Below are 27,514 nucleotides of genomic sequence, written 5' to 3'. Positions count from 1 at the left end.
CACAATTTAAAATCCTTTATTTTCTTTTGTGCTTATAAACAATAAACAACATAATCAGTACTCTAAAAATACAGGCTGACTAATAGCCTACTGTTAATTCAGAAACATCCACTCTGGGAATAATTTCTGAGGCATAAATGTGATATGGCCAAGTCACATGTGTTTTGAAACAATGTACTATCAATTAGCATAACAATTACTGGCCTGTCTTGAAGGTTAATGAGACAGCAAGGGAAATTTCATTCTGCTAAACAGTACAGAACAAAATGTGGGCAATAGGGCAACTTCAAAATATTTTCCTCTAATAAGCAGTTGGTAAGTTTTTGGAATATACTATGATGTGAGTTCACTGTTGGGCTAGTTGGATGGGCTAGCTCTCAATAGACATATGTGGACTTGTTTTCTCATAAAAGAGTAAACAGCATTGTGTAATTGGCTATTTGCAGGTGGTCCTCAGCTAAATAAACCTTGAAAGAATACATGATTTCATGCATCAAACTTATGGTTATACTTTATTTCACAGTCTGCAATTAAAGTGGTGTTTACATAGACATTAAATGCTAGTAATGGCCTACTGTAATAGGGCTACTTGCAGAGTTCAAGTTCCTTAAAAAAAGTTTAAATGTTAAAAATGAACAGAATTCAAACATGGTATGGTATATAGAGAAAGTATCTTGTCCCCAATGACAATGCAAAATATGACTGTTAGTTTCACCAGGCAAACAGTCTAAAATGTATTTACTAAATGAAAACTACTACCGAAATGTTGACCACAAAAAAAGTTACACATGAACTTGCACCAAGGTGCACCATGCTGTTATAGACAGCCTAAGTGATATGCACCATAGTATACCTAATTGTAGTCGGGTGACCACCCCACAAGTCATAGCGAAGTCAAAATACAGATTTCCATTTCTCAAGTCAACGGTGCACTATGCTGAATGCAAGCCACCTATACTTAGTAGTCATGAATAGAGCTTAGGAGCCTAACATGAAGACCCAGCATCTCAACAGCAAAATGTAGTACAGTTGTACACATTATTTCTGTATCCCAGAAATAGCTTAAAAATGTGCCAAAACTCTTTAAGGATCTCAAAGTGTTGTAGGAATCCCATGACAGCATCTTCACTCAGTTGCTACAAATAACATTTACCTTGAAATAATTTGCTCGGTCAGACATGTCCACAGCAGATAACAAAGTGGGAATTAAAAGCTTATGGAAACATTCAAACTAGTAGGTTCAATAGGATACATATCCTCATTAAATGAATATTGAGACTTTTCTGTGTCGTTTGGAAACAGAGAAGTTAATAACCCAGAATGTTGAGAGCTATCCCATGCCCAGTTTCTGCCTGTAACGGAGTCTCTTATCAACAAGATCAATTTCCCCTAACATACATCAACCAAGTAAGGTTGGTCAAATCCAGATCACAATGACACCTTTTCAATATGATCATAATACACTATACTCATGTTGATTTCAAAACTGCCATACATAACCAAGCAATTCAAACGCAATCAAATATGACTGAACTTCAGTCACCAATACAGGTTACAACACTCTGCGGTCTCAGTATTACCTGATGCTTAAAAAAAAAAAAGAATAGAAAATGATCCAAACACAAAAGGGAGAATTATCTGTGCGGACCATTCGCAGTATTGACCTGCTCCTCAATGCCCCAGAACCTCATCTGCATTTCTATTCTTTCCCAGCTTGTATGTGGAAGTAACACCCAACGGTCACTGACTTGATGAGCTCTCTGGGTTGAGAAAAGCTGGTGCCTCTCAGACGCTGAGCTGAGCAACTTGGTTGGTTCCTCAATGGAGTCTGTGGCCGGGAGCCCGATGAAGGTCAAAGCCTTCGGTCACAGCTGCAGGAGGCTCATTTCCTTTAACCCATCACTTCTTCTACACATCAGAATTCAAAATGTCCCTAAAAAGGAGTCTCATAAAATTATGTAAATATCAAAATGTTCTAAAAAAAATCCATCCTCAATAAGCTTGTACCTCAACTCTCGATAACAGTGATGAATGATGTCTATTGAGCACCTCAAAAATATGATGGGGAACAAATTACGCTAGCCCCTCCCCACCCCAGTCCAAAATTTGAGAATTTAGCAGTACATTTTTTTTACTGAAATCTAGAGCCATAATCATTATGCTTAAGTCTACAGATGTAGATGTTTGATGACTATTTTGATGCTGATAATTTTCTTGTACATCAGTAAATGCACATTTGTAGTGTATCAAAAGGCTTCTAAAGTGTGTAATTTCCACTTTAAAAGTGTCCGAATTGTTTTGCCCTAACAAAAATACATCAACCCTTACAAAAGAATCTCCATTAATTTTCATCCACATTTCCTGTCGCTGCAGGATTATTTTGTTGTTGTAGCAAACTGGCTAAATTTAAGATCTGTCAAAAATTGTGTATTTTTCTGCATATTATTCTGTATCCTCCTGACTTGTAGTTACATTTTTTTTGTAGAATTAAATATGCTTCTCTGCACTAACGTGGGTAAAATATTGAAAGGAATGTGAGTCATGCCAGCTAAGATAGTTCCTTTGCAGTATGCTGGGGCACGTACCATGAAACAAGTTAGCTATTCTAACAGCATTGATAGCCTGAAATGGCTTCTTGGTAGCTAGTCATGAGTTTGGGAACCTAGATATCTTAGGTAAAGCCAACTTCAAAAAACGGCTAGGTGGCTAGTAGTATTACAACAGGACCAATCTGAGGGAGCACGTGCCCCCTATGGGCATGACACCTCTGCATCTGAGCATCAACAACACAACTGAGCATCAACAACACACAAGTGGTCAAATCATTTCTGAATTAGATAGTCTTCCTGGACCATTGAAGTTACATTTGAGAAATAGTTTATCATAGTCCTTATTACCTGTGTGAGGGTTGCATTTCCTCTGAGAAACCCCCTCCAGGAGTCCACTCAGCATACTGCAAAGGAACTAACATGCATAGGAAATTAGCATTTAGTGGTCCAGTTTGTCCAGCCATTTTGAGCCCCTTGCCAACAGCACCTTGGTAACCCTTGATCTGTCATGAAGTTAAGCTCAAGCCCTAGATACCCAGAGACAGCTATACACATAAAGCTGACACTTTCTTAAACCAGAATAAACTCCCAAAACACAATTTCTAGGAAATTGCAACAAGTTGACTTCTGTTTAGGGAGATTGGGAACCTATATGTGCTAGCTAAAGCCAACTTCATACAATTGCTAGGTGGTTAGTAGTATTAGAGAATAATCTTTTGAAATATATTTATTTTCTTCAACAGGACAAATCTGTGCATCAAGTACACAACAAGTCCATGGAGAACTCTTCATGTTGGTGAAAGTTAAAGTTTGGATAGTAAGTTCTAATACATTTTCATTGCCTGCCTGGACCTGAAAATTATTTGACCACTCCAGCCACCACTAGTCACAAGACCTAAAAAAGGTCCACATTCAAATGCCCAAAGGCAACTAAATAAATAGCTTGCCCTACGTGTTAGTTATCATAAGTTCACATATCCTGTGTCATAAAATGTAACCTCTTCCAATTGGAAGAGGCAAAGGGCAGTCTGATTAAAAAAGAACATACATATCAGAAAAGTATTGGATGCCTCGTGTGTCTCTCAAACAAAAGACCCATCCTGTCCCTTCCCCCCACTGAGTTATTCATCCATAGTTTTTAAACGCTTCCAAGTCAAACTTGAATATGGAATGAAGAGCTAGGGCTTTGTGGCGGAAATATAATTAAGCTGGTGAAAGATGTATATGGTGAAGAATAGGGATGACATCAGGCCAATTTCACACTTGGCACTCGGATGGCCGGGCCCAAGCTAGGCTCTTGCCACGCAACACAGATCAAAGCACACTGCCACTACCAAAAAGGCAAAAGAGGACTTAAGTATGCTAATCTCCAGGACAAATATATTTTAATCTTGTTAGAATACAAGTTAATGCCGCAGCTCAGTGACTGAACTTTATAGAGACAAAGGGAAAGATTCACTTTCACAACATTTCTGAATGAGATGGTCTTCCTGGACCATTGAAATTACATTTGTGAAATTGTACAAATAGTTTATCATATAGTTCCCATTACCTGTGTGAGGGTTGCATTTCATCTGAGAAACCCCCTCCAACAGTCCACTCAGCATACTGCAAAGGAACTAACATGCATAAAAAATGAGCATTTAGTGGTCCAGTTTGTCCTGCCACTTTGAGCCCCTTGCCAACTGCACCTTGGTAGCCCTTGATCTATCATGAAGTTAAGCTCAAGCCCTAGACACTCAGAGACGCTATACACACAAAGAAAAGCTTACACTTTCTTAAACCAGAACAAACTCCCAACACACAATGTAAAGGAAAATGCAACAAGTTGAAGACTTTTGTTTTGAAAGAACTGGAAGTGCAGTATGGGGGAAATGCTGTAATTCCTGATGGTAATGAAAATTATATATTGTATCTTGTTTGTATTCAACTAGTCTGGTTCATAGGGTTTCATTTGTCACATGTAGCCAGTGAAAGCTTGACCCATGCATTTGTTCTTTGGCCAAAGGTCTGACATGTTTTTCAAAAACTGACCCAAATATTTCCACAAAAAAGTATAGATACATTTTGTGTAAAACTGTACCAAAATGATCAATTATTTCCCTTGAAATTAAAATATTTAGATCATAAACCCCCCCAAATTGTCATTATATGATGAAGCTGTGAGGGTCATTATATGAAAAGTGAACATTGTCCATGAAGTTGAGCTTTTTCCTGGCATATATAGCACAAAGACATCTCCTCTGGAGAAAGTGTTCAATCTGTAGGTGAATTTACAACCGGTGTGCTCTGAGATATGAGTGTTATCACAATTGGGACGATAATTTACTTGATTTAGGCACTTAGACTAATTTGTGTTATAGGGAGGTGGTTATATCAGGCCAATGTATAACTATTAAGGCTCTCATGAAGGTTTTTCCCCCCACTGCAAACATTTGGTAACATTGCAAATTCACTGATAGAGGGAGATCCCGTTGGATTCATTTTTCACATGTTCTGATCTAAAGCTGGGCAATATGGACAAAAATTAATATTGTGATAAATTGCCCAAATTGATGTGATAACGATAAATAGAACATCCCAGGTCTATTCTGATCTATATCCTTTTAAAGAATTGGTCATAACATCAAACGTAAAGTTCAAATAACAAAATACAAAACATCTAAAAATAAGATCAAGCAAAACAGGTGTATTTTTTGGGGGAGGATACATTTTTTAGGATAAATTGTTATAACATTTGACATACTCGCACAGATTTTAAAGCTCAAAGGTTTAAAATGATACCACGACGAATTCAATTGTTGCAGATGACGGGACGTAAAGTGACTGCCCATTTAAAAATCAAGAATCAACTCCCTCCATCTAAGAATTCCTCGTGCAAATCAAATGCAATCTGCCATGCAGAAATCCACCATCTCCAACGGTGGACTTCTGGACCAAGAACAGGTCTGGATAATCAAGAGAGTTGGAATTCTATAACATTACAAACAATTCTAGAACTGTTTAGCTAAATAGACAAAAATTGCTGATCCAGCTCACTTTGACATTGTCTGTAGGTTGCCACGCCATCTTTTTTTCACATGGCGGCCTCCTCAGTCTCTAACAGCTGAGTACAGCACATTCAAACTTAGCTTTTTCATTTTTTACACCCATGTTATTATTTTGAGTGCCACTTCTTCCTCCTGCATTTTAAAGAAATTAGGCCTACTAGGATTACCTAAAGAAACAAACCTGACTTTCTATCTCATGATACAATTCTGTGTATCTGACATTATACGAGCATCCCCATTTAAAATAGAAAACTTTATTTAAAAGAATGCAACTTGATTGACACAATATCCTTCAAGCATTATTTCTTCATTTGAAATATATATATCTAAACTGGTCCAATCACCCGCAGCAGAGACGCATGTAAAACTATAGTTCGCCACTCTGGAATTTTGTGCCTTTACAGTGATCTGAAAATGAAATATTGACAAATATTAGACCGCCATCTTGTCAGTTGGCCTGCTGAAAATAACTATCAATATTTGCAGACATCCAGTATGTGACACACCATTTACTGCAATGACACTCGCAGAAAAACAAACTACATCATATTGACAAACATACGAGGTGGTTTCTATTCGGATGATAAATTCCAAATAACTCATACTTCACGTAGCACATTCAAACTATCGGCCTACAACCGCAATCTTGTTAAACAAAAATGGCTATTTTGCTCATCTAATAGAGTATCAGTGTCATATAAATTCACAACATCATCCTCCGCGACTCTATACCGATTCAAAAACAAACTGCTAAAAATGTTACGCTGCTCTGTTTCAGAACCGTCAGTTAACAGGGTTGAAACAAAATGGCGGATCAAAGACGATAGTTACGTAAGGGGGAAATCATGACACTACAAATAGAGTTGTTTTAAATGGTAATTGTCTGTATGTATCCATTATCATATTCTATTTTAGGATGCATAATAAACAAGTGGTCATGTTTGTATTCCCTGGTAGGCACACACGGTACTCATCTAAACATGTTATGGGTAGCGCCATGAAAAATTGCGATATTAAAATGTTACGATATCCAAATTGAGAATTCTCAGGGCATCTGTACTCTATTCTTTACAAATCAAAGCTCTCCAAAGCCCAAACACCCAGATACTATTTTCTATGAACAAATAATCATTGTAAGTAATTTAAATAAATTAATATAAAAAAGCTAATCAAAACCCAATGTTGTTATACATTTGGGTAATAATGTGAGTAATAACAGTTCTAGTTAGTATCTATGCAGAAAGGGGCAAACAGGAGGCCTGGTGAGTGAGAAACCACAACATGTCTGAAACCGTACCTGATACTTCATTGCATAACTTGTCGACCACATGGTCTGTCTCTTTGGCAAAAAGAGAGATGATATCATCTTCAAATTCCTCCACAATGCTTTCACACTGTAACAGAAGAGAGGGGATAGGTTACCACACAACAGACAGCACACCAGGTCCTCTGCACATGAGAGGTTCACAAGCATGTAGTTTCACACAATAGTGGGCACAGCAGTGAGTGAGACTGCCATTTTTCCTCTCGCCATGCTGTTCAGCCATCTTGGATGACTCATGTAACATAGATAGGCAACACGATTCCAAGTTAGCGATTCCACACACACCTCTTTGCGCATCATAAGATTACTTGCTTGTGGTGCCTAACTTGATCTTAAATATGTGCAATTTACATGCAAGAGCTCAAGATAATTGTAAAGGAACAAAGGAAAATACGTTATCGTCTGCATTTTGGGTTAACCCCTGGCACGTCTCCCGTATGAAAAACTTCAACACTGAATGTTACTGTAATAACTGTAAAACAAATTATAATCATAATAATGACCATTTAAAATGCAAGCTTTAATACACATATTTCCAGATATTTATTGTCTTTCTATATTATAGACTACGGTGCATGCAATATACCTTAACTAAAGTAAAGTGGAAAAACAACATCAACGTACAGTTTAAAAAGTTACGGGCCCAATTATTAAGAACGCAACTGGATTTTCAGATAGAATGAAACTGTGATATCAACGACCAAGGCATAACATTGACTTCTGTGCTTTCAAAATTCTAATTGAAGTTTACCTCAGTTAACCAAACATAAGAGGCAGTTACCCACCGCTACCAATATTTCAATAGACTTTTGAAAGACTAATACTTGAAAAAGTATGTGGACATGCAGAACATAGGAAATAATTTAGCTACATCACATACTAATCTGAATGTTATATGAAACCATGTATGAAAGCATGACTGAAAATAAAAATAAATACATTAATATGTGAGTAAATTAATAAATGATTGCCAAACTAACCGCAAATTGTAGGGCATTGGATCCCTCTGGGCCATCAAACTTGAAATTGTTAAAATCAGGAAAATCCCCGGCATCAGAACTTCTTGGAGCAAATCTTTTGTATTGCTTTTTCTTGGTGTCTGGGTCCACATGAAGAGCATAGTCACTCATGCTACCACAAACTCCATCCAGAAGCTCACTCAAGTTGGTCTCAGATCTAGCAAGAGGGACCTGGTGGATAAAAAGACACAAAAGTATATATATATATAAAAAAAATGTATCAGGTTTAATCTAAATTTAACTTAATTGAGTCCAGTTCTATGACGTTGCTTAGGATCCGTCTGGGTCATGTTGGTGACCCCTAACTACTATTCCCATCACACAAACAACCCCTACTTCCCCTATGCTGGAACTATGACATTTAACCTGTAGAAGTATACCCCTTCCCCTTGGAAACAGAACAAAACATGCAGTAGTGTCTAGACAGGTCAAGGTGCACTATGCTCCCGCCCCCGTGGCCTCCCCAGAAGGAGAGAGGGGAAAGGGTGACCGGGTGCAGTGAAAGTGCCGGGGAGGGGGGCTGAGTTAAGGAGCAGGGGGAGGCCAAAACAGCAGCCAAGTGCAGGGTAAACAGTTCAGTCTCATCCTTTGGTCTCTTTTGGTGGTTCATCTCCTCCACCCTCGAATGATCAAAGCAGGAAGTTTTCCTTGTCAATCCCGGTCAAAAGATGCTGGGTGAGGGGAAGGGGGAGGCATATTGCAGATGAACTGGATTTTGTGCAATGTAGATATATCCCTGACCCTATTGTCCCCTTTCATCCTCAGTATGGACCCTTCCGGACCCACTGATTACATTACAGACGCATTTCCCCCTCCTCCTTTTTTTTATATCTGACTCTTAGTGACACAAAGGGGCTTCCATGGCTCACTGCCATCTGCTCACAAATAAGATAAAAAGGTTTCAGGGAACTGCCTGAGTCCTGCCACACATCTCTCCTTTTTCAATGTAAAGGACAGGAAGCTAGTTGAATGTAGAGATAAATAGTTAATATTGAGGATGGTCTATCAAAGAAAACAAAGGCTTGACGACTTCAACATGAATGCTGAACTGTTAACTAATAGGTTATTGCAAAACAAAAAACAAACAAAGTGGAATTTCAAGTGTGCACTGCATTCAACCATAACAGCAATTATTGGGCTAAAGATGCTAACATGCAATTTTGATATTCTTAGTTTCTATATTTTTATTTTACACCATTAGTGAATTTTATGAAAATGTATGATGAGATCTTGACTTAGTTGTTAAAGAATGTTAAAGAAACATCTACCTTTTAAATGTAAAAAAAATATATATAAATAAAAATAAAAATGTCCAGTATTAAAAAATCCAACCTAAAGCAGAACCTTATCAAGCAATCCTGAAAATGTTGTGGAATTAAATTCCTTCCTTACCAGTATGAGGGATTTGAAAGGGACCAGTCAATCACACATTTCCTGAAGAATGAGGAGGGGACTAGGCAGGCCTGGTAGAGAAAAGGCTTCTCAGGGATGCTATCTTCCATTGAATTCCCATTTGAAAACCAGCCATTATTGTAACACTGAGGAAAGGGGCTTTCAATTTCTTGTGAGAATAATATGGACCAATGAAAAACACAAATTCATAAAAACTAGAATCTAGTAATGCCACCATTTACAACAATGTGTAATGTTGTTATAGTCTTCAGAAAAGCGATTGCCACAGTATGTACCTTTATCATGACAATCCAGAAATGGAATTTAATGAAGAGTGACAACAATTTCTCTCTATGGTCCAACCAGAATAATTAAAAGCCATTAATTGAGAATGAATAAATGAATGAAGAAAACAAATAAATAAATAATAAATACATGTGTGTGTGTACAGAAAAAGCTAAGACAAAGGTAAGACATTAACAACTTCCATCAACTTATTCAATTAAGTTCAATGTCTTTGGCTTAATGATTCATTGTTGTAGGTTTAACATTGTGGTGTGAACCTTGCCTTCAGGGAGCCCCACTGGTTGCTGGAGAGCAAAGGAGACTTAAGACCAGCTAATCTCGTATGATGGAATCTAAGCTTGGACACCCCTCCCTCCTTGATTCAGACAGGGTCAAAAGCCAGTGCGGTGGGGGAGGGTTTCTTTGATTTATGCTCAGAAGTCAAAACAAGCCATTGATTAGCGCAACAGGTAGGCCTACACTTCAATAGGGCTGTTAGTACAGAAGTTGATCAGCCATCACTGTCTGTTGGCCGTTTCACTTAAAGGGCTAATCATCAGTTGAAACAATAACAAAGCGTTTCCCCACCACTGATTAAGTAAAAAACTAAGAGATGGGGCTGGAGAAATGTAATCACTCAAATTCATATAAACAGACCTATGGATGCAAGGTCTGACCATCCATGATATCAAAATTATAGTTTTAACCATGTTGAGGATAAACAGTGTTTGCTTATATTTACTTTGTTTCTAAACATTGGAGTAAAACATGCTTTTATTTGGGGTTCTGATGAGTTACGACAGTTCAACTAAGCTCATGAGGCATTTTTGTTATATTTTTCAAGAATCAAATGGGTACATATCATTAATTTATAAATCCAAAACGTGGACGTAGCAACTGCTGATTGCCCCTTTAAAAGTCAGTGTGCTCATTGTTCAGAGCACTGTAATACCAAACTACTTAAGTCATTACTTAACTCTTCTCTTACGGACATTCATTTGCACTATATCATTGCATTCATACACTCTCTCTCTCTACTAACAACAAGAGGGGTAATGCAGAGGCACACTCCCACAGCTTGAGGGCAAACAAAATGGAATATGAACAAGACTCACATGGGTATACAAACTGTAATTAGCATTTTTCAAATGAATCCTCTTTTAGAAAACACTTAATGAGAGTCTGTGAATATGACATACACAGTTGATCCATAGATTGAGCATAATGAACAGGAAGGAACGAGACAACTTGATGGCAAGAGAAGACCAAGACAAGTCAAATGTTTATAATAGTATGTTTGATTACATTCAAACCAATATGAATGAGAGAACTGGAGTTGTCATATTAGGAAATATGTCATAATCCCTTTTACTTGAAAGTTAACTTAAGGGGAAGAGGAAAACATGAAGCAGCCAGAGGTAAATAAACAGCATGTTATTTGCTATCAATTATCATCAAAACGGAATTAACCCCTGAGATCAATAGGTGAGCTGACCAGCTAATGACAGTCCCTGGACACTAGGATATGACACTGGAACACCACCAGGCATGACCTCTTCACACTACAACAATGCTTGGTTAGGAAAAGAGGAGAAGACCGTGGTTTGAATTTCTAGAGGGTTAACCAATAAGCAAAGCTTCTGATTTTGGAAATGTAGGTGAAACACGGTGATAAAGCATTTACCAATGCTTACAATGACACAAACTGACATGAAGTTACATACTGATGTTACTTTTCTTATTTTCTTCTGCCGGGATATTTCACAATACACTAAATTCCATTTCTCAAGGTACGAGATTCAGGAAATCGACCAGACAATTACCGCTGTGCAGCGAACATTCATGTGAGCTCACGAGATCAGGTGGCTTGCGAGGCTACAGGAAACCAGGAACTACTATAAAACCCACTAGGCCTAGCCTAAGTTTTGTCAAGTATTTTAGGTATAAATTTGCATTCTATATGAATGATGCATCTATCCAATCTCTAAATTCATAAAATATTTTATTTCTAGGAAGTTCAATCAATAGCCGTGTGTGTACTATGAGATGTTTGGCTTCAGCGGAGTGCACTTTGGCAACAAGCTTTTACTTAGGTAGCTACCTTTTTATCAGTCAGGCTCCCATCAGGCTTGAGTCTGAAGGCTCCCACATTGATGGTCTTCTTCGGATCAATCTGACTGATTGAATAATTGAGCTCATCAACAATAGCCCTGCATGCTAAAAGAAACAGATATAGGTTAGAACAATATAGGTTAGGGATATATACAGTTGAAGTCAGAAGTTTACATACACTTAGGTTGGAGTCATTAAAACTCCTTTTTCAATCCACAAATTTCCTGTTAAAAACACTATGGTTTTGGCAAGTCAGTTAGGACATCTACTTTGTGCATGACACAAGTAATTTTACAAATAAATTGTTTACAGACAGATTATTTAACTTATAACTCACTGTATCACAATTCCAGTGCGTCAGAAGTTTACGTACACTAAGTTGACTGTGCCTTTAAAATGCTTGGAAAATTCCAGAAAATGATGTCAAGGCCTTAGAAGCTTTTGATAGGCTAATTGACATAATTTGAGTCAATTGGAGGTGTACCTGTGGATGTATTTCAAAGCCTATCTATATCCACAGTAAAACCAGTCCTATATAGACATAACCTGAAAGGCCGCTCAGCAAGGAAGAAGCCACTGCTCCAAAACCGCCATAAAAAAGCCAGACTACAGTTTGCAACTGCACATGGGGACAAAGATCGTACTTCTTGAAGAAATGTCCTCTGGTCTGATGAAACAAAAATAGAACTGTTTGGCCAAAATGACCATCATTATGTTTGGATGAAAAAGGAGGAGGCTTGCAGGCCAAAGAACACCATCCCAACCGTGGAGCACGGAGGTGGCAGCATCATTTTGTGGGGGTGCTTTGCTGCAGGAGGGAGTGGTGCACTTCACAAAATAGGTGAGATCACGAGGAAGGAAAACTATGTGGATATATTGAAGCAAAATCTCAAGACATCAGTCAGGAAGTTAAAGCTTGGTCGCAAATGAGTCTTCCAAATGGACAGTGACCCAAGTATACTTCCAAAGTTCTGGCAAAATGGCTTAGGACAACAAAGTCAAGGTATTGGAGTGGCCATCACAAAGCCCTGACCTCAAGACTATAGAAAATATGTGGATAGAACTGAAAAGGCGTGTGTGAGCAAGGAGGCCTACAAAACCTGACTCGGTTACACCAGCTCTGTCAGGAGGAATGGGACAAAATTCACCCAACTTATTGTGGGAAGCTTGTGGAAGGCTACCCGAAAAATTTGACTCAAGTTAAACAATTAAGGCAATGCTACCAAATACTAATTGAGTGTATGTAAACTTCTGACCCACTGGGAATGTGATGAAAGAAATACAATTAAAAAACAATAAATCAATCACTCTCTACTATTATTCTGACATTTCAAATTCTGTAAATAAAGTGGTGATTCTAACAGGGAATTTTTACTAGGATTAGACGTCAGGAATTGTGAAAAACTGAGTTTAAATGTATTTGGCTAAGGTGTATGTAAACTTCCTACTTCAACTGTAGATCCATAGTATGCCCACAGGTAAAGAAAAGTAAAACTGTTCAAATGAAATAAGCTTGACAGATGGATGATTAACAGAATGACAGCAACATTGAGATACTACTAGAAACACAAGTAAATAAGCAATTACATTTATAGAACTGTTGATAAGAAAACATACAGTATATAGCTCAAAATATGATAACAGTTTAATAAAATGTTACTAAAATGCTACTTGTGTTACTTTTTCATTTAACAAAAGTCTTAATACTCACAAAAGCATCAAAGGAAATGCAAAAACATGACTAGAGCCATGCAATACTATTTTGTATACTGATATCTCCTTATGTGTCCACATTCCACACTCTCTATTCAGCTATCCATTACATTTTTTTCAAGACCATTTCAATGATTAAGTGTTACGATCAAGCAAAGCTCAATTCAATGAGTATGTATTTTACTGCTGTAAAAAGTGTTAAAGCCTCGTCCTTTGACGAGGTCCAAATAAAATGTATATAAATTATATCAACACCAAAGTACATTAACCTTTTAACCATGAGAATGGTAAGTTAGATAGCATCCAGTCACTCTTTAATTAAAAACCGAGGCTGTGGTCGTTGTGGTTTAAAAAAAAAAAAATCTGATCTACAATTGGGGGTAATGCTTCACTAAGAATTGTACAGGATTTTCATGCCAGATGTCAGACTGTATGACTGGAGGGCTTCTAACAGTCCTTAAAATGTCATCGATACTATGACGCACAGTAGGATACACTAATGGCGTACCGTGCTGAGACTTTGTATTGGTAGCTTGACAAGTGTTACATAGTCATGCAAGGATGACTCCAAGGTTTGGTAAGACTGTAGTGTTGGTGTCGCTGTAGTGTTCACAGAAAGAAAATGGCCATGTGATGAGCTGCCTTTCACCAAGTTCAATTTGGCTTTGTAAAATAAAATTACTAAAACTATGTATTAACTGAAAAAGTTGAATTATGAGTAAATGTTTCCATAGTGATCCTTCTTTATTTTTAGATAAAGATCATTGTAACTTGTCTCTGTCATTCGTACACTTTTGAAATTCAACAGAAATAATTACAAACTGTACCAAAAAAACACTTCTAAATATTTTGACAAATAAAATGATTGTCCAGAATTGTACGTGTAAATTGTGTTTAGCAAAGGTTAAAAAACGAAACGGTTGATAATCAAGAAAATTATCAAATCTAGAATAGGAAACTGCTGCCCTGGCAGGTCAAATGACATGAAACGAGCTTACAAGACTTTAGTTTGCGTGACTCAACTTTCACAAAAGTTTATATTTTATGACAATACTTGTTCACTATGCAAATCTATAGTCTGCATTTACTATCAATAACTATTGCATTACATGTACATCCTGAAAACCCCATATCTAATAGATAAAAAAGGACCAACTGGACGAATAAACATCACAATTTACCTGAACAATACAGCACCTTGTCTTTTTTCCCTTCTGTAGTTTCGATTAAGATACTCATTGCCATCAAGGCCATTTGTATAATCCATGATGCCATGTTTGTTGCCTGAGGGAAAGAGATATGTATAAAGCAAGCAAGAAAAGCCAATTCATTATACGAATACAAAAAAGGTATTTGCCATTCAGCCTCCCACAGTCTATATAGCAAGTCATATTCTGAAATCAAGTTGGGAGGCAAATAACTGTAAAAGTTGCCTTTCTTAAAACTTGTTAGGGATTTGGTTCCGCTGTCGGGATCAAATCAGCGGAAATTTCAAGAGCGCCACCTATAGTTTTTGATAAAACTCAAACTTTCATTAAAACACACATGAAAGGTACTGAATTAAAGCTACACTCGTTGTGAATCTAGCCACCAAGTCAGATTTGTAAAATGCTTTTCGGCGAAAGCATGAGAAGCTATTATCTGATAGCATGCTCCCCCCTAAATACCGCAACGTCACCTAAACAACAGATTTTGCGGTAGCCGGCGCTACCCAAAACGCAGAAATAAAATATAAAACATTCATTACCTTTGACTAGCTTCTTTGTTGGCACTCCTATATGTCCCATAAACATCACAATTGGGTCTTTTTCCCGATTAAATCCGTCATTGTATAGCCAAAATGTCATTTGCTGGAAGCCGGTCTGATCCAGGAAAATGCCCTTTTCCAAGACGCAACATCACTTTTAAAAATTACAAAAGTTTCCTATAAACTTTTACAAATCACTTCAAACTACTTTTCTAAACCAACTTTAGGTATTAATAAACGTTAATAATCTATACAATTGATCACGGGCCGATCTGTATTCGATAGCAGCAAGTCTTGAAATCACCGTCCATGTTTTCCATTTTCACAACATACTGTGGAGAGACTAAAACAGGAAAGGCCAAAATGTCATAGCACCAAGTATAAAGCAAACTTTTAATGCCAGGACTGGCGACATCGTGTGGAAGCTGTAGGTGTTTTCAAGGGATCCTCATTTAGTTTCCTTCGCCTTAGACAATACATTGAATGGCGGATGAATATTCTTTTGGTGTTTTTGGTGATCAGTTTTACCAGGGATTTTTACTCCTAAACACATTATGTAATAGCCACAGACACGATTTAACCAGTTTTAGAGACTTCAGAGTGTTTTCTATACACACATACTTATCATATGCATATACTATATTCCTGGCATGAGTAGCAGGACTTTGAAATGTTGCGCGATTTTTAACAAAAAGCTGCGAAAATTCGCATCATCCTTAACAGGTTTTAAGAAAGAAAATGTTTTTTAAAAAATAAAGAAAAGATTTTCACAAACTGTCTAGACATAAAAAAAAGAATGTGTAACGCTTCAATGTGTTACTCCATCTGTGAAGGGGTATAATTGTACAGAGGCCGAGTATAAGTAGGTTTAAACATGGCCACAAAACTGACTGCCTCTCCACAAGTGTGTCAGAGGTTGGCCACAACTTGGCCAAGTTGTGTCATCTTTAGACAAAATATTCAAACAGAACTTAGTCAACAACTTCAAGCTGGTAGTGAAAAGCCGGCTATTGAAAAATAGCGGCACCGGAATAGAGTGGCCATGGATGTAAACAAATACTGAATACCAAATAAAATAAAATGGTTATTTGTCACATGCACCGAATACAACAGGTGTAGGTAGACCTTACCGTGAAATGCTTACTTACAAGCCCTTAACCAACAATGCAGTTAAGAAAATAGAGTTAAAAAAATATTTTTAAACTAAAGTAAAACATTTGTTTTTATAAATAATAAAAAGTAACACAATAAAATAACAAAAATGAGGCTATATACAGGGGGTACCGGTACAGAGTCAAATAAAATAAAATCGGTCACATATACGTGTTTTTCAGGCTCTATCACATCTGGCCGTGATTAGGTGTCCCATAGTGCGGCGCACAATTGGCCCAGCGTCATCCGGGTTTGGCCGCGGTAGGCCGTCATTGTAAAGAAGAATTTGTTCTTAACTGACTTGCCTAGTTAAATAAAAGTTACACACATTGCGGGTGTAGCGAAATGGTGGTGCTTCTAGTTCTGACAGTGCAGCAATATCTAACAAATAATATCCAACAATTCGAAAACATATACCCAATACACACAAATCTAAGTAAGGAATGGAATTAAGAATATATAAATACAGTGCCTTGCGAAAGTATTCGGCCCCCTTGAACTTTGCGACCTTTTGCCACATTTCAGGCTTCAAACATAAAGATATAAAACTGTATTTTTTTGTGAAGAATCAACAACAAGTGGGACACAATCATGAAGTGAAACGACATTTATTGGATATTTCAAACTTTTTTAACAAATCAAAAACTGAAAAATTGGGCGTGCAAAATTATTCAGGCCCTTTACTTTCAGTGCAGCAAACTCTCTCCAGAAGTTCAGTGAGGATCTCTGAATGATCCGATGTTGACCTAAATGACTAATGATGATAAATACAATCCACCTGTGTGTAATCAAGTCTCCGTATAAATGCACCTGCACTGTGATAGTCTCAGAGGTCCGTTAAAAGCGCAGAGAGCATCATGAAGAACAAGGAACACACCAGGCAGGTCCGAGGTACTGTTGTGAAGAAGTTTAAAACCGGATTTGGATACAAAAAGATTTCCCAAGCTTTAAACATCCCAAGGAGCACTGTGCAAGCGATAATATTGAAATGGAAGGAGTATCAGATCACTGCAAATCTACCAAGACCTGGCCGTCCCTCTAAACTTTCAGCTCATACAAGGAGAAGACTTGGCTGCATCTCTGATCAGAGGCCCATGATCACTCTGGATGAACTGCAGAGATCTACAGCTGAGGTGGGAGACTCTGTCCATAGGACAACAATCAGTCGTATATTGCACAAATCTGGCCTTTATGGAAGAGTGGCAAGAAGAAAGCCATTTCTTAAAGATATCCATAAAAAGTGTTGTTTAAAGTTTGCCACAAGCCACCTGGGAGACACCAAACATGTGGAAGAAGGTGCTCTGGTCAGATGAAACCAAAATGGAACTTTTTGGCAACAATGCAAAACATTATGTTTGGCGTAAAAGCAACACAGCTCATCACCCTGAACACACCATCCCCACTGTCAAACATGGTGGCGGCAGCATCATGGTTTGGGCCTGGTTTTCTTCAGCAGGGACAGGGAAGATGGTTAAAATTGATGGGAAGATGGATGGAGCCAAATACAGGACCATTCTGGAAGAAAACCTGATGGAGTCTGCAAAAGACCTGAGACTGGGACGGAGATTTGTCTTCCAACAAGACAATGATCCAAAACATAAAGCAAAATCTACAATGGAATGGTTCAAAAATAAACATATCCAGGTGTTAGAATGGCCAAGTCAAAGTCCAGACCTGAATCCAATCGAGAATCTGTGGAAAGAACTGAAAACTGCTGTTCACAAATGCTCTCCATCCAACCTCACTGAGCTCGAGCTGTTTTGCAAGGAGGAATGGGAAAAAAATTCAGTCTCTCGATGTGCAAAACTAATAGAGACATACCCCAAGCGACTTACAGCTGTAATCGCAGCAAAAGGTGGCGCTACAAAGTATTAACTTAAGGGGGCTGAATAATTTTGCACGCCCAATTTTTCCGTTTTTGATTTGTTAAAAAAGTTTGAAATATCCAATAAATGTAGTTCCACTTCATGATTGTGTCCCACTTGTTGTTGATTCTTCACAAAAAAATACAGTTTTATATCTTTATGTTTGAAGCCTGAAATGTGGAAAAAGGTCGCAAAATTCAAGGGGGCCGAATACTTTCGAAAGGCACTGTATATGGACGAGCAATGTCAGAGCGGCATAGACGAAGATACAGTAGAATAGTATAGAATACAGTATATACATAGGAGATGAGTAATGCAAGATATGCAAACATCATTGTAACATTATAAAAGTGACTTGTGTTCCATTTAATAAAGTGGCCAATCATTTAAAATCTGTGTATGCAGGCAGCAGCCTCTCTGTGCTAGTGATGGCTATTTAACAGTCTGATGGCCTTGAGATAAACAGCTTCTTTCAGTCTCTCGGTCCCAGCTTTGATGCACCTGTACTGACCTCGCCTTCGGAATGATGGTGAACAGGCAGTGGCTCGGATGGTTGTCGTCCTTGATGATCTTTTTGGCCTTCCTGTGACATCGGGTGCTGTAGGTGTCCTGGAGGGCAGGTAGTTGGCCCCCAGTGATGCGTTGCGCAGACCGCACCACCCTCTGGAGAGCCCTGTGGTTGTGGGCGGTGCAGTTGCTGTACCAGGCGGTGATACAGCCTGACAAGATGCTCTCAATTGTGCATCTATAAAAGTTTGTGAGGGTTTTAAGTGACAAGACAAATGTATTCAGCCTCCCGGGGTTGAAGAGGTGCTGTTGTGCCTTCTTCACCACATTGTCTGTGTGGGTGGACCATTTCAGTTTGTCAGTGATGTGTACGCCGAGCAACTTAAAACTTCCCACCTTCTCCACTGCTGTCCTGTTGATGTGAATGGATGGATGCTCCCTCTGCTGTTTGCTTTAGTCCACGATCATCTCCTTTGTTTTGTTGATGTTGAGTGATAAGTTATTTTCCTGGCACCACACTCCCAGGGCCTCGTTGTTGTTGTTGGTAATCAAGCTTACTACTCTTGTGACGTCTGCAAACTTGTTTATTGCGTTGGAGGCGTGCTTGGCCACACAGGCATGGGTGAACAGGGAGTACAGGAGGGGGTGGAGTACGCACCCTTGTGGGGCTCCAGGTTTGAGGATCAACATGCGGGGATACAGGGTAGTTGAGGTAATTTGTACATGTAGGTAGGGGTAAAGTGACTATGCATAGATAATAAACAGCGAGTACCAACAGCGTAAAAAAAGGAAAGGCAAATAGTTCAGGTGGCCATTTGATTAATTGTAGAAGCTGTTTTGGACCTTTTGGACCTAGACTTGGTGCTCCGGTACCGCTTGCTGTGTGGTAGCAGAAAGAACAGTCTATAACTTGTGTGACTGGAGTCTTTGGCAATTCTTAGGGCCTAGATATTATCTAGTGTGTCCTGTGTTGCATATAATCTGACTGAGCATACAAACATACAAGTATCTAAGGATCTGACTGAGCGGTGGTAGGCAGAAGTAGGCGCGTAAACATTCATTCAAACAGCACTTTCGTGCGTTTTGCCAGCCGCTCTTCGTTGTGCATCAAGCATTGCGCTGTTTATGACTTCAAGCCTATCAACTCCCGAGCTGAGGCTGGTGTAACCGAGGTGAAATGTCTCGCTAGTTAGCGTGCGCTAATAGCGTTTCAAACATCACTCGCTCTGAGCCTTCTAGTTGTTGTTCCCCTTGCTCTGCATGGGTAACGCTGCTTTGATGGTGGCTGTTGTCGTTGTGTTGCTGGTTCGAGCCCAGGGAGGAGCGAGGAGAGGGACGGAAACTACACTGTTACACTGGCAATACTAAAGTGCCTATAAGAACATCTAATAGTCAAAGGTTAATGAAATACAAATGGTATAGAGGGTAATAGTCCTATAATAACTACAATCTAAAACTTCTTACCTGGGAATATTGAAGACTCATGTTAAAAGGAACCACCAGCTTTCATATGTTCTCATGTTCTGAGCAAGGAACTGAAATGTTAGCTTTCTTACATGGCACATATTGCACTTTTACTCTCTTCTCCAACACTTTGTTTTTGCATTATTTAAACCAAATTGAACATGTTTCATTATTTACTTTAGGCTAAATTGAATTTATTGATGTATTATATTAAGTTAAAATAAGTGTTCATTCAGTATTGTTGTAATTGTCATTATTACAAATAAAAAAATAAAAATTGGCCGATTAATCGGCATCAGCTTTTTTGGTCCCCCAATAAATCGCTAACGGTATCGGCGTTTAAAAAAAAATCACAATCGGCAGATTATTTATTATTTTATTTATTTATTTGTAATAATGACAACGTTTGAATGAATGTTTACATGCCTGCTTCTGCCTACCACCGCTCAGTCAGATACTTAGATGCTTGTATGCTCAGTCAGATTATATGCAACGCAGGACACGCTAGATAATATCTTGTAATATCATCAACCATGTGTCGTTGTGACCTGTCCCCAAATTAATATAGTTGGTTCAGAGTTTTGATATTTCAACCTGCGTGTCCTGATCGCGTCTGGTGTTGGTCAAAATAAACATGCACGCCCGCGAGCGGTCACGCAGACGCGCGCGAGCATTGTGGGTGCAATGATTAAATAACATTAATGTGTAATGTTTATTTTGCGACGCAAGCGATGTGGTCCATACATACTGATCAACATGTCACTGGCGTCCAGTCGGCGTTTTGAAAGCGTCAAAATACGTTGACTGCGTTGAATGCAGCATAGAGAAACAAAATAAAGTTGTCGGGCAGCCTTTTTTCATGTAGCCTACGTAGGGTAAAAACATTATGAAGACAGACCAAATGCTATCCCGACATGAACTAACAATTCCATCAGTCAGAAGCATAATAGGCGACTAGCTTGCAATAGACCCTTGGCTAGACGTGAACTTACCTGTTTCAACGGTCAGGTGAGTGAGAATGGGGAACAACTTTTCAGGACCGTGGGCTATATCGGTGAATTCGGACTTCAGACCCCTGAGACAACGTTGTGGATTCTGATTGAACATAAAACAAACGGCTAAAGTGAAGTTCTTTTTTTGCTCTTCATCTGTTTTGAATGAAACATGATCATCTACCTTAGTCTACTGACATTGCATACTTACATGCTTGTTCCAGGAGTTGCCACGTTCAGCTAGGAAACAACAATGACATCTGAGTGAGCCAATAGTATTGTGTAAACTCAGCACATTATAGCCAATGACTGAACGCTGCCTCTTGAATGTACATGCTGAGAACACTGGCGTCTAGTTGCTCTGAGGTGTGTTCCAGATCGACCAAACAATCGCATGCTTTTGAGATAACTTTAAATTGATGCTTGTGAGTGAGTCATTAGCTAGTGATGCGCGGGTTGACTCATAACCCGCAGTCTTCGCGGTTATAACTGACCGGGCAGAAAAAGTCGACGTGAATCCAAGGAGGCAAAAAGGACAGTTTCTGAATTTAATTCAATAAGAGAAAATCTGCGAAAGGAGATTTGAAAATAAAGAGAAGGTTGGGCCAGAAAAGTAATGTTAAGGAACGACTTGGTGAAGTGGTAAACAATGTTGACAGTCATACGATGTTGACTTCAAATAGGCCTATGGCATGTCAATTGAACTGTAGCCTACTGTCCAGATGGGTTAAATGGAGACTGAAATCTGGACACTGACTGTTAGGTCTAACACCTCTCACATAGCCTCAAATAACCCCTGCAGAATTAAAAATGTCTTGCAGTAAAATGATACAGAAAATGTAGACACAATTTGGACTTGGGAACAGGAGTGGAGAAATATTATTTATTTATTTCAGCATCTTGAGAGAATGGGAATGCACAGTTAGATATTATCTGTAGAGGTGCTATCTTCATCAGCATCATAAAAGCTGATAGTATTTCAACCACATAAAATATGCATCCAAGCTGAACTGAAATCTTATCAGAAACATGTTGGGTCATTTTCCATAGCATTCTATTTTCTTACAATTGGATGTCATTTTGAAATTTTGCAAAGAAAATCTTTCCAGTTTATTTGTTGTTGGGTTTTTGCATTTTCTCCCCTAAACGTCTTTGCTTCACGAAAGATGACGGAGAACTTTACCTATGTCAACTAGATTGAAGCATTCAATCTATCAATTTATGACATTCTGGTGAGCAAGGGTTTATTTAGTCTTCTAGGGAAACATATAATGACATGAGAAGCTGCATGTAGGCCTATATATTTATAGACAGGCTGACTAACAAATAGGCTACCAAAATGTTGGAAAATATAAGCAGAAACATATTTAAATCAGGCAACAACAAAAAATCCTACACCCCTTGTCAAAGATTTGACTGTAGCCTATAGTGCATTATCTTTATTTGTGGGTTAGGCTCGGGTGCAGGCCTCAGATTTTCACTTCATCACATAGCCTGTTAGGGCGGTTGCAGATGGGTTATTAACAATTGCGGGCAGGTGCAGGTAAACAAACCTAACTTGTATCAGTGTCATGGGTGACCTGCCTGACAATTTCTTTGGGGGGGAAACAGCTAACCTCCTACAATTCTACACATTTTGCCATGGGGCAAATAGAAAAATGTACAATTATATATCTAATCTCATGCTATTCTACACATTTTGCAATAAGGCTGAGAGAATTTGGCATTTTTAAAGATCATTTCCTGCAATTCTACAGATTGCCATGGTGCAGAGAGAAAAATGTGCAAAATTCTGTAATTCTCAATATTGTTGTCATGCTTATTACCTGTTCATATGCTATCTGGGGAGGGGGGGATCTCCAGAGAGCCCATGCCCCCCCCCCCCCACCTTGTGGGGGCTACGGGGGTGTGTTGTATATCAGTGAGTAGCTCCTCAGTCAATAACAATAACACAATTTCAACAATGTGCTATAATAGTTTGTTTACATCTTATAAATGAATAATTAACCATTTATAAACTTTTTATTAACCCTTTATCATTCATCTTACGGGTAGTGGTCAATACCGTAACCCTCATTTATTGTATAATAACCATGGGTGTGCTGGTATCATTCTTCGTTGCAGGCTTTTAGGATAACCCTTTCACCCTAGTCCATTCTATTAGAAATGAACAATTAGTTATGTTAGCTTAGCTTAATTCTGGGCCCGTGATAAAGGAGATTTTCATTGCTTGTGTTAATTTAGACATCATTGTTTTGCATTCATGGACAAAGTGATGATATCATGGTGCTTCTTTTCTATACATAAAAATGTTTTTTTGTCTCTTAATTTTGGTGGTTAGTAATTCAAAGTAGTCAAGCACTATCAGCAAACTAGAGGTGTGCTAGAATGACTGTTGGTTTCACATTGTGCCTCCAGTTAGTGACAGGTGGTCCCTTCACAGGGGAATTCAACCTGGTTTTCTGACCAGTAACAGCATATTATCCACAAATCCCCTTCTCTTATGAATGGGGAGTATGTGTAGATTGAGAAGTCTCAATAGAAATGAAACATTGTGATAGATATGATAGAGTTAGTTCTTTATTCTGAAAGAGAATAGTATTATTACTCAACTATTAGTTGAAATAGACACTTTTGATATATTTATATCCATCAATGTGAAGCTTTCTACAGAGCCCCCATAGAATGGATCTTGAATTGCATTTCAGCATGTACTGTATATAGTGTGTAAAAATGGCTGATAGTGATACAATTCTGATGGTAAATTATTATCTACTTGGTCTTCAGTAAGGACTGATAGTGATATACTGATAGTAGGTCTTGCTCCCCAGAACTGTGTTGGTATGTCATATGAAGAGCTGAATGATGACCTTTAGCACAATGGGCAGGAGGCCCAAACTAAGAGGTTGGATGAACTTTTCCCCCATCTGCAGCCGTCAGTGGTAAAGGTAAGCATTTAGTTGAAAGGTTGCTTTTTGATGTCCCAGAGAGCTTCTGGATGAGAACAAGGTCAGAGTAAACATACAATACGATGTGTTATCTACTCCTGACAAATCAGCAAACAGGGATTACGTGACTGCGTTGACCAACAGCCATTGGGAAAACTTGCAACCAGCTTGGCACCGCAGTAGCATGCCAGTGCTCAGTTTTCACATGGATTGATAGTATTTTGGGGGGAAGTTAGTGTACGTCACTGGAGTTGAATTACAGCATAATGAACAGGTAGGTGTCAGTGATGTCCCCCCTCTTCTAGCCATGGCCTAACAGTAGGCCGATAGCCCACCTTTGGTCTTCGTAGGACCCGAATAGGCACCTTTGGGGTACACATATTACTAGATGTCTATGTGAACTGGGGACTAACGATGGGAATATTCTGGAAAATACTGAATATTGAGATGTGAGGACGATGAGGCAGAGGGGGGTGGAGACCAAACTACTCACACTGAAGGACAAAATGTCCAGGCCAGGGTGAAACCCATCATATATGTATTAACCCTAGATGACTGATAAGGTGTGCTGTTTTGAAACCACCGCACATTTTTTTTTGTATTGGCTATAAAAAAAAATGCAATTCTGAACACATTTCCATTTGTTGGCCATCTCAATTGGTGTACTTTTTTTTCAACTAAATTTGTTTTATCTTAGTGTGACCTGGAGTCTGCCAATCATATTCATCAAAACAGGATGTAAACAAGCTCAGCGAAGAAGGAATGAAGTACTTTCAAGTAAGGCGTTTTAGGATCAGTTGCAAACTGTAGACTGGCTTTTTTTATGGCGGTTTTGGATTAGTGGCTTCTTCCTTGCTGAGTGGCCTTTCAGGTTATGTTGATATAGGACTCGTTTTACTGTGGATATAGATACTTTGTACATGTTTCCTCTAGTATCTTCACAAGGTCTCTTGCTGTTATTCTGGGATTGATTTGCACTTTTCGCATGAAAGTACGTTCATCTCTAGCAGACAGAACGCGTCTACTTCCTGAGCGGTATGACGGCTGCGTGGTCCCATGGTGTTTATATCTGCGTACTATTATTTGTACAGATGAACGTGGTACTTTCAGGCTTGAAATACATCCACAGGGACACCTCCAATTGACTCAAATGATGCCAATTAGATTATCAGAAGCTTCTAAAGCCATAACATCATTTTCTGAAAATTTCCAAGCTGTTTAAAGGCACAGTCAATTTATTGAATGTAAACTTCTGACCTACTGGAATTGTGATACAGTGTATTAGAAGTGAAATAATCTGCCTGTAAACAATTGTTGGAAAAATTACTTGTGTCATGCAAAAAGTACTTGTCCTAACCGACTTGCCAAAACTATAGTTTGTTAACAAGAAATTTGTGGAGTGGTTGAAAAATGAGTTTTAATGACTCCAACTCCAAGTGTACACTACCGTTCAAAAGTTTGGTGTCATTAAGAAATGTCCTTGTTTTTGAATGAAAAACACATTTTTTGTCAATTAAAATAACATCAAATTGATCAGAAATACAGTGTAGACATTGTGAATGTTGTAAATGACTATTGTAGCTGGAAACGGCAGATTTTGTATGGAATATCTACATAGGTGTACAGAGGCCCATTATCAGCAACCATCACTCCTGTGTTCAAATGGCATGTTGTGTTAGCTAATCCAAGTTTATAATTTTAAAAGGCAAATTGATCATTAGAAAACCCTTTTGCAATTATGTTAGCACAGCTGAAAACTGTTGTCTGATTTAAAAGAAGCAATAAAACTGGCCTTTTTTGACTAGTTGAGTATCTGGAGTATCAGCATTTGTGGGTTCAAGTACAGGCTAAAAAATTGCCAAAAACAAAGAACTTTCTTCTGAAACTCGTCAACTCTTTTGAAACTCGCCAGTCTATTCTTGTTCTGAGAAATTAAGGCTATTCCATGAGAGAAATTGCCAAGGAACTGTACCGTGAAGACTCCCTTCACGGAACAGCGCAAACTGGCTCTAACCAGAATAGAAAAAGGAGTGGGAGGCCCAGTGCACAACTGAGCAAGAGGACAAGTACATTCGAGTGTCTAGAGAAACAGATGCCTCACAAGTCCTCAACTGGCAGCTTCATTAAATTGTACCTGCAAAACACCAGTCTCAACATCAATAGTTTATTATTTTTATTTCACCTTTATTTAACCAGGTAGGCTAGTTGAGAACAAGTTCTCATTTGCAACTGCGACCTGGCCAAGATAAAGCATAGCAATTCAACACATACAATAACACAAAGTTACACATGGAATAAACAAAACATAGTCAATAATACAGTAGAACAAAAGAAAACAAAAAGTCTATATGCAGTGAGTGCAAATGAGGTGAGGTAAGATAAGCAATAAATAGGCCATGGCGACGAGGTAATTACAATATAGCAATCAAACACTGGAATGGTAGATGTGCAGAAGATGAATGTGCAAGTAGAGATACTGGGGTGCAAAGGAGCAAGATAAATAAATAAATACAGTATGGGGAGGAGGTAGGTAGCTAGATGGGCTGTTTACAGATGGGCTATGTACAGGTGCAGTGATCTGTGAGCTGCTCTGACAGCTGTTGCTTAAAGCTAGTGAGGGAGATATGAGTCTCCAGATTTCGAGATGTTTGCAGTTCGTTCCAGTCATTGGCAGCAGCGAACTGGAAGGATAGACAACCAAAGGAGGAATTGGCTTTGGGGGTGACCAGTGAGATATACCTGCTGGAGCGCTTGCTACGAGTGGGTGCTGCTATGGTGACCAGTGAGCTGAGATAAGGCAGGGCTTTACCTAGCAGAGACTTGTAGATAACCTGTAGCCAGTGGGTTTGGCGACGAGTATGAAGCGAGGGCCAACCAACGAGAACATACAGGTCGCAATGGTGGGGTCACCTTCTGACCTTAGTTCCTTTTTTATGTCTTTGTGTTAAGTTGGTCAGGGCGTGAGTTGGGGTGGGTAGTCTATGTTATTTTTTCTATGTAGTTATATTTCTATGTGTTTGGCCTAGTAAGGTTCTCAATCAGAGGCAGGTGTCGTTCGTTGTCTCTGATTGAGAATCATACTTAGGTAGCCTGTTTTCCCCATTTTTTGGGATGTGGGTGTTTAATTTCTGTTTAGTGTCTGTTCACCTGGCAGAACTGTTTCGTTTTCGCGTTATTTTGTGTAGTGTTCAGTTCTTCAATTAAAATATGACAAACACTTACCATGCTACATTTTGGTCCTCCTCTCCTTCCACCAATGAGAATCATTACAGGTGGGTAGTGTATGGGGTTTGTCAACATAATTTTCCTATTCAAGAGCAGATCAACTTTGTCACTGTCATGTGATAAAGGCTACACTTAGATGTGCAGTTTGCACAGTTCACACAAAGACACAG

At 38.7% G+C, this 27,514-nt stretch overlaps 1 protein-coding gene across 3 annotated transcripts; it reads right to left on the bottom strand.

The window, feature by feature from the left end:
- Window position 1: 1 nt before the first annotated feature.
- Window positions 2-21,504, bottom strand: LOC124041830 (protein canopy-1-like). Of its 3 annotated transcripts, XM_046359889.1 has the most exons (7): window positions 21,383-21,504; window positions 21,172-21,274; window positions 14,626-14,728; window positions 11,721-11,836; window positions 7,904-8,113; window positions 6,897-6,993; window positions 2-6,007 (listed from the first exon to the last, which is right to left on the bottom strand). In XM_046359889.1, the coding sequence occupies exons 3-7, from the start codon at window positions 14,717-14,719 to the stop codon at window positions 5,967-5,969; spliced, it is 558 nt and encodes a 185-aa protein (XP_046215845.1). In that variant the 5' UTR covers window positions 14,720-14,728; window positions 21,172-21,274; window positions 21,383-21,504; the 3' UTR covers window positions 2-5,966. The 3 variants fall into 3 exon arrangements, with proteins under 3 accessions (XP_046215845.1, XP_046215844.1, XP_046215846.1); XM_046359888.1 differs by lacking the exon at window positions 21,383-21,504 and having other exon boundaries at window positions 21,172-21,374; XM_046359890.1 differs by lacking the exons at window positions 21,172-21,274; window positions 21,383-21,504 and adding an exon at window positions 20,928-21,038.
- Window positions 21,505-27,514: the final 6,010 nt, after the last annotated feature.

The sequence above is a fragment of the Oncorhynchus gorbuscha genome, linkage group LG08 (genome assembly GCF_021184085.1).
Source record: "Oncorhynchus gorbuscha isolate QuinsamMale2020 ecotype Even-year linkage group LG08, OgorEven_v1.0, whole genome shotgun sequence".
Classification (NCBI taxonomy): Eukaryota; Metazoa; Chordata; class Actinopteri; order Salmoniformes; family Salmonidae; genus Oncorhynchus; species Oncorhynchus gorbuscha.
The sequence above is the reverse complement of the archived record's forward strand: the minus strand, read 5'-3'. Positions and strand labels throughout refer to the sequence as shown.

Excerpts from the sequence above, each read along its gene's own strand:
- LOC124041830 (XM_046359889.1), bottom strand. The coding sequence starts at position 14,719 with ATGGCATCATGGATTATACAAATGGCCTTGATGGCAATGAGTATCTTA. Across the intron at positions 11,837-14,625 it reads CAAGGTGCTGTATTGTTCAG|CATGCAGGGCTATTGTTGAT; the intron begins GTAAATTGTGAT and ends TGTTTCTTTTAG. Across the intron at positions 6,008-6,896 it reads GTTATGCAATGAAGTATCAG|ATCACTGTAAAGGCACAAAA; the intron begins GTACGGTTTCAG and ends TTTCATTTTCAG.